We start from the raw sequence: 13,256 nt of genomic DNA, 5'->3' as shown, positions 1-13,256 counted from the left end.
TCCAGCCTCCCTGTCTCCAGGGAGCACCACTGACTAGACTCTAACGACCCAAGGGCAGGCCACACTCCCACTCCCTTTAGGGCTTCCCGAGGGCTGGATCTTTGTGCTCTGGGAAGACTTGGTCTACCCCGCCCTTAAGCAGGAGCTGACTGAGAACGCCCAGGATGCTGTGGGGGAGGGGCGCTCATTACCTCAATGGCCACCGCAATGTCCGGGGAGCACAGCTCCCAGACCCGCAGGTCCTGGAGCACCTTCAGGAGGACGTGCGGCCGGATCCTCAGGTCCAGGTTCTCTCCAAACTTCTGCAGCTTCGTCAGGATCTTTTTGGCTGGCCGGAAGCTCTTTAGATCCTCAGGGAGCTTGGATAACAGATCAAAGTACCTTCGGCCCAAGAGGAGAGGGTCAGTTGGTTAGGGAACCAGGAGGAGGCTGAGCCCCCTTGGTCGGCCTTCATTTCCTTTTCTACTGCTCTTGGGTTGTTCTGCTGCCAGCCTGAGGTTTCACCTGGGGGACCTGTTGTGCTCAGTTTCTGTCACACAGGAGGCAAGTGTTTACTTTTAAGGGGTGGGGGTGGGGGAGAGCCAGGGCTAGCCTGTGTTTCCCGGATTAACACGGAAAGGGCACGCTTTAAAAGGCATGCGCTTGTAACATAGCTTTCCATAAAGCAAATGGCGTGAAGCCCAGAAAACAAAATGGGGTAAAGGGCATTTAGGATTCCTTTCTGTTAATCATGCTGGGGGGGGGGGGCGTGGACACATCTGGAGGCGTTTTCTGGGGACAACGGCAGCAGCAATGATGATGGTGAAGGAGGTGATAGCATGTGTTTTTTTTTTTGTTGTTGTTTTTTGTTTTTTTTTTTTTGTCACTGTGATAATAAGCTCCGCCGACAGGCTGTGTGTCTCCTGCTACCACTGGGCATGTGTTGTTGGGATGGTGGGACAGGTGGGTTCCAACCCATCTCATCTCACCCGCTCACCTACCTTAGCTCTAGGAGCATGCTTTCTATGTGGTCGGGGCTGACTTGTGATTGGATGGCTGCGTCATTACAGAAGTGTTCTCAGGGCCGGCAGGCACAGCAAAACTCAGGTTTGCCACCCATGCCTGACCACCTGAGTTTGATCTCCAGAGCCCACAGAAAGGTGGAAGGCGAGAAGAGAATCCACAAAGTTGCCCTCTCACCTTGGGGCCTGCCCCCTACTTTCTGCACCCGCCTCCCCCACTGCACTAACAAATCAATAATAGCTATCGTGTAATTTATGATGACTGCGATGACTTGTGCCCTCGGACTGCAGCAGAAGGCTTTGAAGAATTTGGCCCACCCAGCATTCTTGGATTCTGGTTTTTCCTACTTAGGGAACGCTTTTATATGTTCCTTCCTGCGTCTTCGTGTAGCGTGAATCCCTGTGACAGCATGGGCCCTGCCTGTGGCTGATACACAGTAGGTGCTCAGTGGTTGGCCTCCGAGAGAGCATTTTTTCTTTCTTTTTTCTTTTTTGGTTTTTCGAGACAGGGTTTCTCTGGCTGTCCTGGAACTCACTCTGTAGACCAGGCTGGCCTCAAACTCAGAAATCCCACCTGCCTCTGCCTCCCAAGTGCTGGCATTAAAATTAAAGGCGTGCGCTACTTTTAACCCTGCTATGGTGGCCCCTGTTTCCCCATTAGACGGGCTCTGAGGTCGGAAGCTCCGCACTGATTCTTTACTAATACCTCCGTGTAAGTTAGTGTCTAACCCTTCTGCTTTCCTCCCAGACAGGGAGGGTTATGAACTAACTCTGCCTCCCAACACACACACACACACACACACACACACACGGCACCTTTGGGACTGGGAGCCCTGCAAGCCCGTGTATCTTTGGGGATAGCTCCAGCTCATCAGACAGTGAAGCTCCGGGGGAGTGAGGCATTGTGGGTAATTCCAACATCTCTCCTAAAGCTCAGGCTCGCCCTGTCCTGTTCTGCATCAGTAAGAACACGGGAGGGATTCTAGGTCACCTCCCCCTTTCTCTGTTTTTCTTAGATCTTTTACTCATTCTTGGCAGAACTGGGGTTTTGGGGGGATTACCTGATACGTCAGACTCCGACTGGATCTGGCAAGCGGGCATGCAGCGTAGGAGCAGGCAGAGGCTCACATCCTGTGCTCACCACGTACAAACTATGGCCTGGGACGAGGGAATGGAGTCCGTCCAGTCCCAGTTTCCTTATCAAATAGGGGTTTCATGTGTATCTCCCAGGGCTTGGGGATAGTAACATTACATTTTCTTAGGGTAGCCTCTGCCACCTGTCGGTCCCTCCGTTCATAGTGATTTCTTACAGCTGCTCACGTATATCTGGGCACGTGTGCGATATGTCCGGACTTCTTTTTTTTGTTTTGTTTTGCTGCTTTGTCTTTTTAAGACAGAGTCTCACTATATAGCCTTGGGCTGTCACCCTGCCGTGTGGCAGCACCCAGCCCTCACTACGCGGCTGCCTGTTCTTCAGTGCACTGAGGTACAGTGTTCCTAGGGTATGTCTGCCTGCGACTGCACCCCTGAGAGATTTGATTATTTTTATGGGGTTATGCAGTGATGACTTCACAGAACTCAGACTCGGCAGATAGATATTGCTTTGATGAACAGTTTTGATATTGCTCTTGAGAGAGAGAGAGTGAGAGAGAGAAAGAGAGAGAGAGAGAGAGAGAGAGAGAGAGAGAGAGAGAGAGAGAGAGAGAGAGAGAACAAGTGAGTCTTGGCAAGTGAACTCTCCTTATTTCTAAATCTGGATGAAACACAAGGTAACTGTGAAACCTGGTACAGGTTTCATGATGAGTGGTTCTGAAGCTGATAGGTACCCCTGATTGTGATTTGATCCGAGGGTTCCCGACTGGTGGCCAACAGTAGCTGGGAGGTGATGTCTCTAGGCTACTAAAGAACGCTGGGATTGACCCTGACCCAAGCCCCAGGGACCCTGTTGTGTGGTCCGCAGGGTCTCACCAGTGGTCGGCAATCTCCTCCGCATCCCCCTTCACTATCGAGACCTGGTGTCTCATCTTTGCTATGTCCTTCTGGAAGTTCGAGGCGACAATAAAGGAGTGGAACTTCTGGAGGCCTCGTTCCTCCTGGCGTCTGTGAAGTTGTGTGGAAGAGGACATCAGTCACACACACGATTCCCCTCCTTCTCCCCCACCCCCATCCTTCAGGTATCACGACCCACCTCTTCTTCAACAACAGGGCTGCTGTTACATTGTAAATCAATGGCGCTCTTCAAGAGCACTCAGTGTTCTGCCAGGCACACAGTAGGTGCTTAACTCCTGTTGGTTCCTCTCTCCCCTAATCTTATCATTTGCCCCCACGCCCTCCCTCCACAGAGGATTCATGCTGAGACTATGTCTGTGGCTGATGCCCCCCCCCCCCCAGCACCCACACTGTGCATCTTTAGATTATCCCTTAAGGTCCCAGGTGACCCAGTTCTTCCCTTTCCAATGCATCATCATGCTTAGAATTCCATGCCTCGTCCCTGTGATCAGAGCCTTAGGGACAAAGTGTGACCTCCACCGGTAGGCTAGTGAAGGCCTTTATGATCTGGTTTCTCTGGCTCTCTGACCACCTCTGCCCTCTGGGATTTTGCTTTTTGGTGGGAGTTCCTTCCTTTCTTAACTTCCTAGCTGGAGTCTCTGGGTCTGGATCTTAGTCTACTGCTTTGCCATGTACAGAGCCCTCAGTACGAGACGTCTCTGAGTGTGCTTGTGGAGGCGGCTGTATGGGTTCTAAATAACGCCCCTCACCCTTGGGGGTTGGCTTTGCAGCAGAAATGGTGAGGAACGGCAAAGGTCTAGGGTGAGCTCCCTGGGACACGCGGTCACCTTAGTTAGGAGACGGGCTGTAGTAAGGAGAAGGAGCCCTGCGGCTTCTTAACACTGATCCTCGCTGACGGACACTGATCCTCGCTGACGGTATTCTGACTGCGTGTGTGTGAATGAATGTCTTGCCCCTACCAGAGTCCCCAGGTACGTCCTGCTTTGAGAGTTTGAATGTAGTTTCTCTGCCACCTGGGATGATTCTCTTGCCTGTTTCTTCTCCTCTGGGTTCCTCTGCTTCCGCCATGAGCATCCTAACGCCTCCTCCTTAGAGAGGGCCTCCTGTGTTACCCAGCCTGACTCAGGATGCCTGGCTTCTGGCTCCTCCCCTCAGGAACCTCTTCCTGCTCCTGCTCCTCCCCATCCTCCCCTGCTCCTCCCCCTCCTCTTTCTCCTTTGCCGTTTCTCTTCTCTCTTCCTTCCGTCCTCCTCTCTTCCCACACGGGATGATTCTAACTTGTGTCTCTCTGTGGATGCAGAGATTTCGATTCTGTTTTCCCAGAGGCAGAGGCAGCTCCCCGAGGGTGGCGGGATGTCTCTCTTTGCCATTACTCTAAGGCCCGGCCACTGGACACGTGCTGAGCCTGGGGTAGGTGCCAGGTACACGTCCTTGCAGTGAACTGGACATGTGTGCGCTCTTACTTCCTGAGGATTTCCATCTTGTCTTGCAGGCAGAAGCCGGCCTCCTGGGCTACGCTGTAAAACTTGGCCCGCATGGTGTTACACACCCCAGTCTTGCAATAGATGATGTCACGGTTAGCTCGGCTGTTGACAAGAGAAGAATTAGGGAATGGGGCCCAGTGGGTATTCCTGACAGCTTCATGGGTCCCACTGGCCTCCCTGAGCCCAAGATGCCCCAAAGTGGGAGGAGTTGGTGTCCAACCAGGCTCTCCGTTTTCCCTGAGAGCCTCCCTCAGCATCTTCTTAGGAGGCTGAGAGAATGGGTGGTACCTCGTGAGCTCCGCCTCTTATTTCTATCCCATCTCAGCTGGATGACCGAGGACGGGACGTTACATGTGGCCAATTCTCTGCCTGTTGCTGTGTAAAATGAGACCACGCTTCCGTGTGGCAGGAGTCATGGGGACTATACTTAGGATGTGGCCTGTGTACTGTCAAGGGATCACACATCACTTTCTACAGTGCTGTCCAGTGTCAGGTCTGTGAGATCCATGTCCCTCTCTCCTGTCTATGGCTTCGGGGAATCTGGTCTGCAACTGAGCTATGTCCATGGTTCCAGAAGACAGAGGATGCCATTACGACTGCGAGGTCTGCCTCCGGCCCACACAGTCCACTTCCCCACCCGGCTTACCTCTTCGACTTCTTCTGCGTCACCTGGATATGGCTTTCTCCACTCGTAGTGCTGGACCGCTCGCTGAAAGACCAAGGGGGCAGTTTCTAGTGGTTTCCATAAGAGGTCCCACTGAGGCCCTCCCGGCATGTGCTAGGCCCCCAGAATTCAGGCGCAGTGGAGCCCCTTAATCTGGGCACCAGGATCCAGCACCCATCGGTGTGCTCCGTCTCGTCTCTGATCTTATGCCTGTCACGCTTTCTGCCTGGAGTGTCCTCCTCGCCCCCTTTCTGCCATCTCTGCGGTTGCTGTTTTGTCTCACAGTCCAGAGTGAGCCCTGCACCCACAGACTCCTTGACTTTGACCTTTCGCCTCAGCGTGGTGTCGGGATGACCTGCATCTTCACAGGTGCATGCTGGTAAAGGGGCGGCCGGGGCTCCTCCCCCAGCCCGCCCTACGCTGCCTTCGGGGTTCTCTGCAGACTCAGTTCACTCATGGAGACGCCTTGCTAAACCCGGACCCTGGATGGCTAATCCAGGCTGTCCACTTGACCACCTGGAAAGAGCTAAAACCAGGGCAGCTGGGCGCGTGGGTGAGGGCCGACACTTGATTGGCTCATTTGAGGTGGGCGGACCCAGCTTCAACCTACGCCATAGCTCCTGGTGAGTGAGCAGAGGGGGAACAGCGGAAGTTCGTCCGCTTGCCCTTACCCTTTCTGGGAAGTTCATCTTTCTGGCTGCTGCGGCTTTCCTTCGCTGCAATTAGAACCCACTCCCTCAGGATTCTGACACAGACTGAGGACAAGCAGAGACTTCTAGCCTTGTAGACTGAACACCCACTGGATTCTTGGCCTTTCCTTAGGGAGACGCTGTTGCTGGACTAGCCAGACCCCGCCCTTTAGGATACAGCCCTTGACTCTTTCTAGTTGTGGAGTGATTAGGCCCCTTGTGTTAGGCTTCTGCCCTGGGTCTCTAGCTGGGCCAGTTCCCATGAGGAGATGAGCATTCGCCAGATTAGACCTTTCCCCTCCCCCCCACCCCGACGCCTTTCTCCCAGGACGTTTGAATATCAGTGTGTGTGTGTGTGTGTGTGTGTGTGTGTGTGTGCGTGCGCGGGCGCGCGCCCGCGCACATGCATGCAGCCACCTTGCTTTTAATGTAGGACCTAGAGACTCAGACTTAGTCTTTCTGCTTGCATGACACACACTCTTTATCAACTGAGCCGCTTCCTTATCCCTGAGCATCATTTTTGCTTTTGAGACAGGGTCTCGCTATGTAGTTCAGGCTGGCTTGGAACTCCCTTGTGTAGACTCCAGAACCATTCATGCTCAGTGCTAATCCGAAATCAGTGCTCGTTAGACCCGCTGTGAAGGCTTACTCTATAATTCAGGCCTGAGGAAGCCCAGAGAATGCTCCAAATTCAGAAGCAAAGTAGTCCAGCCACCTGTGTCTCCCTCGGTGCTTTCAGAATCCCAACCTATTGCGTGCACTTATAACACCCTGAGAGGTCTCCATGGGCTTCCTTGTGCTAAGGGCCCAAAGCACGGGGTCCCCGTCAGATGTCTGAACATTGACGCTTCCAGACCTAGTACAGTTTCTGACCCACAGAGGGGACCTAGGAAGGTTCGAATCGGGGACCAACTCCACGTCACACGACAGAGTCCTCCAGGAAAGGCAAGAGGTAAAGTTCACGCGGAGTAAGGTCCTCTAGGCCTGTGTGTATTTGCCCCGCAGTTTCATGCTGCAGATCTCGGGTAGGCAAGATGAAACTTAATAGAAGACAAGGAGGGGAGGGTCACGTGGCATGCTCTCGCAGCTGGGTCTCTTCACAGGTGGGAGAGTTCAATTAAAATCATGGGATAGAAACGTCGGGGAGGGAAGTGTCTGGATGCTCACTGTCAGCCCCGGGGGCAAAAGGAGCCTGTTTTCAGTGACGTCAAAAGAAGGGAAAGGCGCCCCTCCCAGCCCTTCTCCCTGGGCTTCTGTGTGGCAGTCCTGAGACAGGACCGGCTTCCCTGCCGCTGTGCCCCTCCCCCGCCCCGCCCCGCCCCCTCTCATACCCCCCCCCCCCCCGGGCTCCCCATCTCTCCCCAGCTGCTTGCAGGCTTCGCAATTTCCTACCTGGACTTGTGTGTGGTCTGCCACTCCTTCCACCCATAGTCGCTCTTGATTTGCTTGACTAAAGACAGGATGCTGCAAAGCATGAGGAAACTTTTAACAAAATGTCAGATGCTACGCCCTGTAGAGCAGGTTGGATGTCGGACCCCGAGTGAGCTACAGAGCAGAGGAGGCCCAGCGGAGGGAACGCTTAGTGGGGTTACTGAGAACACAGATTCTGGGCCGCATGTCCAGACTCAGAATCTGCGTTTAGACTCCCTCGCTTCCTTGGAGTCACACTGACCAATGCCAGGGTGATCCGCCCCCTTTAGAGAATTGCAGAACCCCAGAAACACACACATAGCTACTGGAGCACTACACCTCACTCAGGAACTCACAGTCATTTAATCACCCCCCCCACACACACACACAATGATATTCACATTTTTAGAATTAATAACGTACCTAGAATTTTACATGCACAACAGGAATTACACACACATGTACAGACACATGGGGCATTTGTAAAGCACACCTAGAATCACACACTCATCCAGAAATCACACACTCACCCAGAATCACATACTCACCTAGAGTTCTACTCACACCAAGACTTCCACAGATGTCTGTAATTTCACACCTGTAGAATGTCAATGTTCCTGGAACTACCCCCCCCCCCACACACACACATGAGCATCCTCACAGAAGCCCAGAACTACATTCTCCGTGGAAATCCAGTCACACAGTCGAATTGCCAGGACTTGGGAGATAGAGTCCACTTGAAGGGCTTACTAGAAACCAGAGTTGCTTTGGAGCTTCTGCCTTGGTGGGTCTGAGATAAGGTCTAGACGCTGGTGTCTTCCCAAACACACGGTTCTGGTCCCCAGTATCATGTAGGAACCATCAGTACATGTGACAAAGAAGCCATCTTCCTATAGCCTTCGGGCTGGGGTTGGGTGGCGCTGGTTTTTTAGAGAGGTCCCTGTGGAGCTCCCAGCCTGTCAGCTGACCTCAGTGTGACAAGAGGGGAGCTAGGGCTTTTCCCATCTCCTTTAGTTCCACAGAGGCTTCAATATCTGGTGCTTTACTGAGTTGGTGAGATTTCATTTTTTTCTGAGAAAGAATTAACAGGGAAGGGCGGTTTCTAGAGTTTCTCCATAGCTGTGGTTATCATCGAATCAAAGTCAGAGTCCACGTGAAAGGTTTCTCCAGGGTTAGGTGCTTTATGAACCATATGGGAGTCATCATGGATGTTCGATGTCTTGTGAGGTGAGCTGTACTGGGTAGGGTTTTTTTTTTTTTTTTTTAAATTTTTGTCAGTTTGACAGAATTTAGAGCATTTAGGAAAAGTGAGCCTTGATTGAGAATATGCCTCCATAAGATTGGCCTGTAGGCATGTCTGAAAGGAACTGAATTGATTAATGACCGATGTGGGTGAGCCAAGCCCACTGTGGGTGGTGTCATCCCCTAGGCAGCCAGTCCTGGGTAGTGTAGGAAGGCAAGCCACGGGGAGCAGGGAGCAGCGTTCTTCCCTGGCCTCTCTGCTTCAGTTTCTGTCTCCAGGTTCCTGCCTGGACTTCCCTCAGTGTTGGGCTGCCTGACCATGAGTTGCAGACTGACGTTAACCCTTTCCTTCCTGACTTGGTTTAAGTTAGTGTTTCATCACAGCAATAGAAAATGGAACAGAACACGTGGTGACAGTGACAGCAGACACACCTGTCTCAGCACACTGCTGCAAAGATGTGTGGCTCTTCTATAAGGAATAAGAGTAATGACTGTCCCCCGCCAGGCATCCATTGGTTGCTAACTCTATGTCAGGAAGAAGCTGTCATGTGAGTAAATGCATCATCTCCCTAAATGCTCTAGAGACTCGCTGAGACACCCTCAGAGTACTTTACAAGCACAGTATGGTTTACTAATCTCGCTATGGCCATTTTGGATAGGTTGCTAAGGGGATTTATTTTACAGCACTGTAATAAAACTCAGGAGAAACAGTGTGCCAGTTATCACACAGAAATTGAATGATAGGATGGAGACATTCCCTAGTCTATTAGGTTCCAAGCCATACCTTGATGCTCCACATACTTATGTGCTCCACATACCTAGGTACTCCACATACCTAGGTGGTGCTCCAAATACCTTGGTGGTGCTCCAAATACCTTGGTGGTGCTCCTCATTCCTAGGTCCTCCCTATTCCTAAGTGCTCCACATACCTAGGTGCTCCACAGTCTCATTTTACAGGTGGGAGGACACGTGCTTAGGGAGGAAGGAGACACCTGCCCTCCAGCATTGGGCTTCAGATCCTCACCAACTTGACTTAGAAGCTTTTACAAGAAGGGAGGTCTCTCTCTGAGTAGACATTTGCCAGCTTCCTTCGTCTGTCCCTAATGCTGACCCGGAGAGTGCCTTATGGGCTGGCACTGTCTGAGCCTCCGCACTGTGCCACCTTCGGCTGAGTGTTTGAGCTGAGGCTGCGGCAGACAGATTCATCAGTGACAGGCAGAGGTGGAGTGTGATGTATTCGGAAAACATCGGGCAGAGCATAATTACAGCGGTAACGATAACCAGTAAGTCATAGCTGGCGTCCCAGTAGGCCGAGGCTGATGATGAACTTCCTCTTCGCTTCATTTGTTTCCCTAAGTAATTTGCTTTCTCAGAGGGAGCCACCCGTGAGGAGGGGAGCTCTGACTGTACACCCAGCATTTTCTCTGGGGCAGTTTTAGAGGCCACAGGCCTGTGGGGGAGGCTTTTCACCAGAAAAATGGGCATCTTGGGCTCAAGTTCAGCACTACTTGGGAGTGTCCAAAGATGCCTGTGCTTTTAGCGTGAGAATAAAAATCCTCCAGGTGAGGGCTTCCAAGATGAAGTCCCTCACCAGCGCGTGCTTTTCTCTATCCTGTTTCGGCTCTGTTTCCATCCCCTGATGTGCCGTGGTCCCTCCTAACCACCACTGCATATGGCTGCCCGCACGTTCCTCCCCGACCCTGTATGTCCATTACTGATGACAGGCAGGCCTTTGCCCGACTTTATCCCAAAGAAAGAAGAAACTGATTCTCATGACTATCCCTCCCTGACTAGATTGGTACGCCCCTGCCCCAACCTGTTTTAAGCCAAGGGTCTTGCTGTGTAGCCCAGGCTGGCCTCAAACTCAAGATCTTCCGGCCTCATCTCCCGAGTGATGAGATTATATGTATATACTAGCACGCTTATCTTATGTTTGGATTTCTCTGACTCTCTCTGAAGTGCTTTGCATGCACTAACCAAGTCCTCCACCACCGAGCTTCCCGTAGCTCAAAGCTCCTATATTTTTGTTCATCTTTTAATTTTGACAACTCCATGCCTGTACACAATGCATCTCGATCATATCCATTCCAACTGTCTTCTCCTAACTCCCCTACTAAACACCCCTCAATATATCTCTTCTAACCTATGTCTTCTCTCTCTCCCTCCCTCCTTTTCTCCCCTCCCTCCCTCCCTCCCTCTTCCCCCCCCCCCTTTGTGTCAAGCACCGAATCACTACTACCCATTGGATTGTTGACTGGTCTTGATGCCTGGCTCTTGCTCAGATCTTATGCACGTCGCCATGACAGCAGTAGGTTTAAGAGTGCAGGGAGGGCTGAAGAGACGGCTCAGCGGCTAAGAGCACTGACTGCTCTTCTGAAGGTCCTGAGTTCAAAACCCAGCAACCATCCATAATGAGACCCTACGCCCACTTCTGGTGTGTCTGAAGACAGCTACAGTGTACTTACATATAATAAATAAATCATTAATAAAAAAAGTGTGGCAGCTGTGTTGTATCCAGGAGACAGCAGTTTGAGGTCTCACCACTCACCACAGCCTCCTGGTCTTACATTCTCTCTTCCCTGTCTATGCATACCTAGCACCAAACAGCTGTTTGTCCTCAGCGCTTTGACCTGTTTCGAGTCTCTGTATTGATAACTGCTGGCTTCAGAAGATACTTCTCTGACCAACCTCGAAAGCAACATTATTTTATGTAAAAACCCCTATTTTTTAATTTTTTAATTTTTTTTTTTTTTTTTGAGACAGGGTTTCTCTGTGTAGCCCTGGCTGTCCTGGAACTCACTCTGTAGACCAGGCTGGACTCGAACTCAGAAATCTGCTTGCCTCTGCCTCCCAAGTGCTGGGATTAATTTTTTAATTTTTAAATACTTAGGCCTTCCTGCTCTCCTTGAGTGCATAGTTTACAAGTGCTCATAAATATTCATGAGGAGGGTAGGTAACAACAGGACTCCAGGCCATCAAGGCGGCTGCTTTTGGGAGTTAGAACCATCTAGATGTAAGCAGTTTGAGTCACCTCACCATTCGCCAGCTGCGTGTCTGTCAGTTTTAGCCTCTCTGACCCCTGTTTTTTTATTTGTGAGGTAAAGATAGCAGCTCCCACCCTGAGGGGTGATTGTAAGAATCCGGGGCAGTTGCACACATACGCAAGTACCCGGCTCGGTGTTTGGCTCGAGTTGGTGACTGCTATCATGGCGGCCGTCGCTATTTGACTGACACCCTTTATCTGCCGGAGGAATTAAGATGGCGGACATACCTGGGGGCTTTCTTCTGCATCTCGTTCTCCACCAAGATGGTTCTCCGGGCATCTTCCCGGACCATCTCCAGGAGCTTCTGCAAGTCTGATGGGGACAGGAGAGGTTACCATTGATGTGGAGATAGGATGGATCCCATGCCAAGCCTGGGGATGCCTCTGCCGTGGGAGCCAGGGGCTCAGACAGGGATCCTGCCAGGCCCTAGAAGGGGCAGCTCCCAGCGGGCTGGCAGGTTACCTGTCTGTCTTAGTCAGGGTTTCTATTCCTACACAAAACATCATGACCAAGAAGCAAGAGGAAAGGGTTCATTCAGCTCACACTTCCACACTGCTGTTCATCACCAAAGGAAGTCAGGACTGGAACTCACACAGGGCAGGAAGCAGGAGCTGATGCAGAGGCCATGGAGGGATGTTTCTTACTGGCTTGCTTCCCCTGGCTTGCTCAGCCTGCTCTCTTATAGAACCCAAGAGCACCAGCCCAGGGATGGCCCCACCCACAATAGGCTGGCTCCACCCACAATGGGCTGGGCCCTCCCCCATCAATCCCTAATTGAGAAAACGCCTTACAGCTGGATCTCATGGAGGCATTTCTTCAAGGGAGGCTCCTTTCTCCGTGATAACCCCAGCGTGTGTCAAGTTGACACACGAAACCCTCAGCACACTATCCCACCACCACTCCTTGATGTAAAACCATCCCATAATTTATCTTTTGCATGTGGCATATACCTGTTCCCGTGTGTATGTGTATGTGGACATACGCATGTGTGTACACATGTGAGATCAGAGGTCAAAATTTGGTGTGTTCAATCTCTACCTCATGTTGTTGAGCCGAGAGTGTGTTTCTGAAGCTGGAGCTTACTGACTGAGGAGACTGTCTGGCTAGCAAGTCTTTGTCCCGAGTCTCCCTGCTGGGCACTGAGGTCACTGGCAGGCACCACAGTCCCTGGCTTTTTATGTGGGTGAGGAGACTGAACTCAGGCTCTCATATTGGCGCGGCAGGCAGTTCACCGACTGAGCCATCTTTCCAGCCCCATGAAAGGATCTTAAACTCTGCTTCCACCGCAGAAAACGGTCTCAGGTTCTGACAAGAAATCTTGTTTGGGGAGCTTGGACTGCTGATTTTCCAAACGGGTGATTTGCAGCCTGAATCCAGACCACAATTGCAATCGCACTTTGCTTGAAGAGAGTGCCAGCCTTGGAAAACCAAGCCTTTGCATAAACAGCCAGACCCTGTAATTCCCTCTGAAAGGAGCTAAGATGTGACCACACTGTCCTTGTTTCTGCCGCACACGGAGTGGGCTTCACACAGGCTGTGATTTCCAGCCCACACCACCATGTCAGCTGACCCTCATCATGGTTCCATGTGTCGGAGGTTTGGTCTCCTTTCATGGGGTTTTGAGAATGCTGCCACCGGTCTCGGTCTTGAGGGGGCAAACTTCACCAGGGCCGAGTCCATTCTGGATGTGCTGCTAGGAGGCGGGGTGTAGC

The 13,256-nt window shown here is 51.8% G+C and overlaps 1 protein-coding gene across 2 annotated transcripts in view; it reads right to left on the bottom strand.

The window, feature by feature from the left end:
* Positions 1-13,256, bottom strand: part of Ccdc60 (coiled-coil domain containing 60) — a 161,063-nt gene that overhangs the window by 5,168 nt on the left and 142,639 nt on the right. For both annotated transcript variants that reach the window (XM_052168484.1, XM_052168485.1), the window contains exons 8-13: positions 11,772-11,856; positions 7,241-7,312; positions 5,142-5,204; positions 4,475-4,597; positions 2,970-3,101; positions 192-381 (exon numbers count right to left, since the gene is read on the bottom strand). In XM_052168484.1, the coding sequence (XP_052024444.1) occupies positions 192-381; positions 2,970-3,101; positions 4,475-4,597; positions 5,142-5,204; positions 7,241-7,312; positions 11,772-11,856 (665 nt within the window). The remainder of the gene's footprint in view (positions 1-191; positions 382-2,969; positions 3,102-4,474; positions 4,598-5,141; positions 5,205-7,240; positions 7,313-11,771; positions 11,857-13,256) is intronic.

Source organism: Apodemus sylvaticus, chromosome 22 (assembly GCF_947179515.1).
Source record: "Apodemus sylvaticus chromosome 22, mApoSyl1.1, whole genome shotgun sequence".
Classification (NCBI taxonomy): domain Eukaryota; kingdom Metazoa; phylum Chordata; class Mammalia; order Rodentia; family Muridae; genus Apodemus; species Apodemus sylvaticus.
Note: the sequence above shows the minus strand (reverse complement) of the source record. Positions and strands in the feature narration are given on the sequence as shown.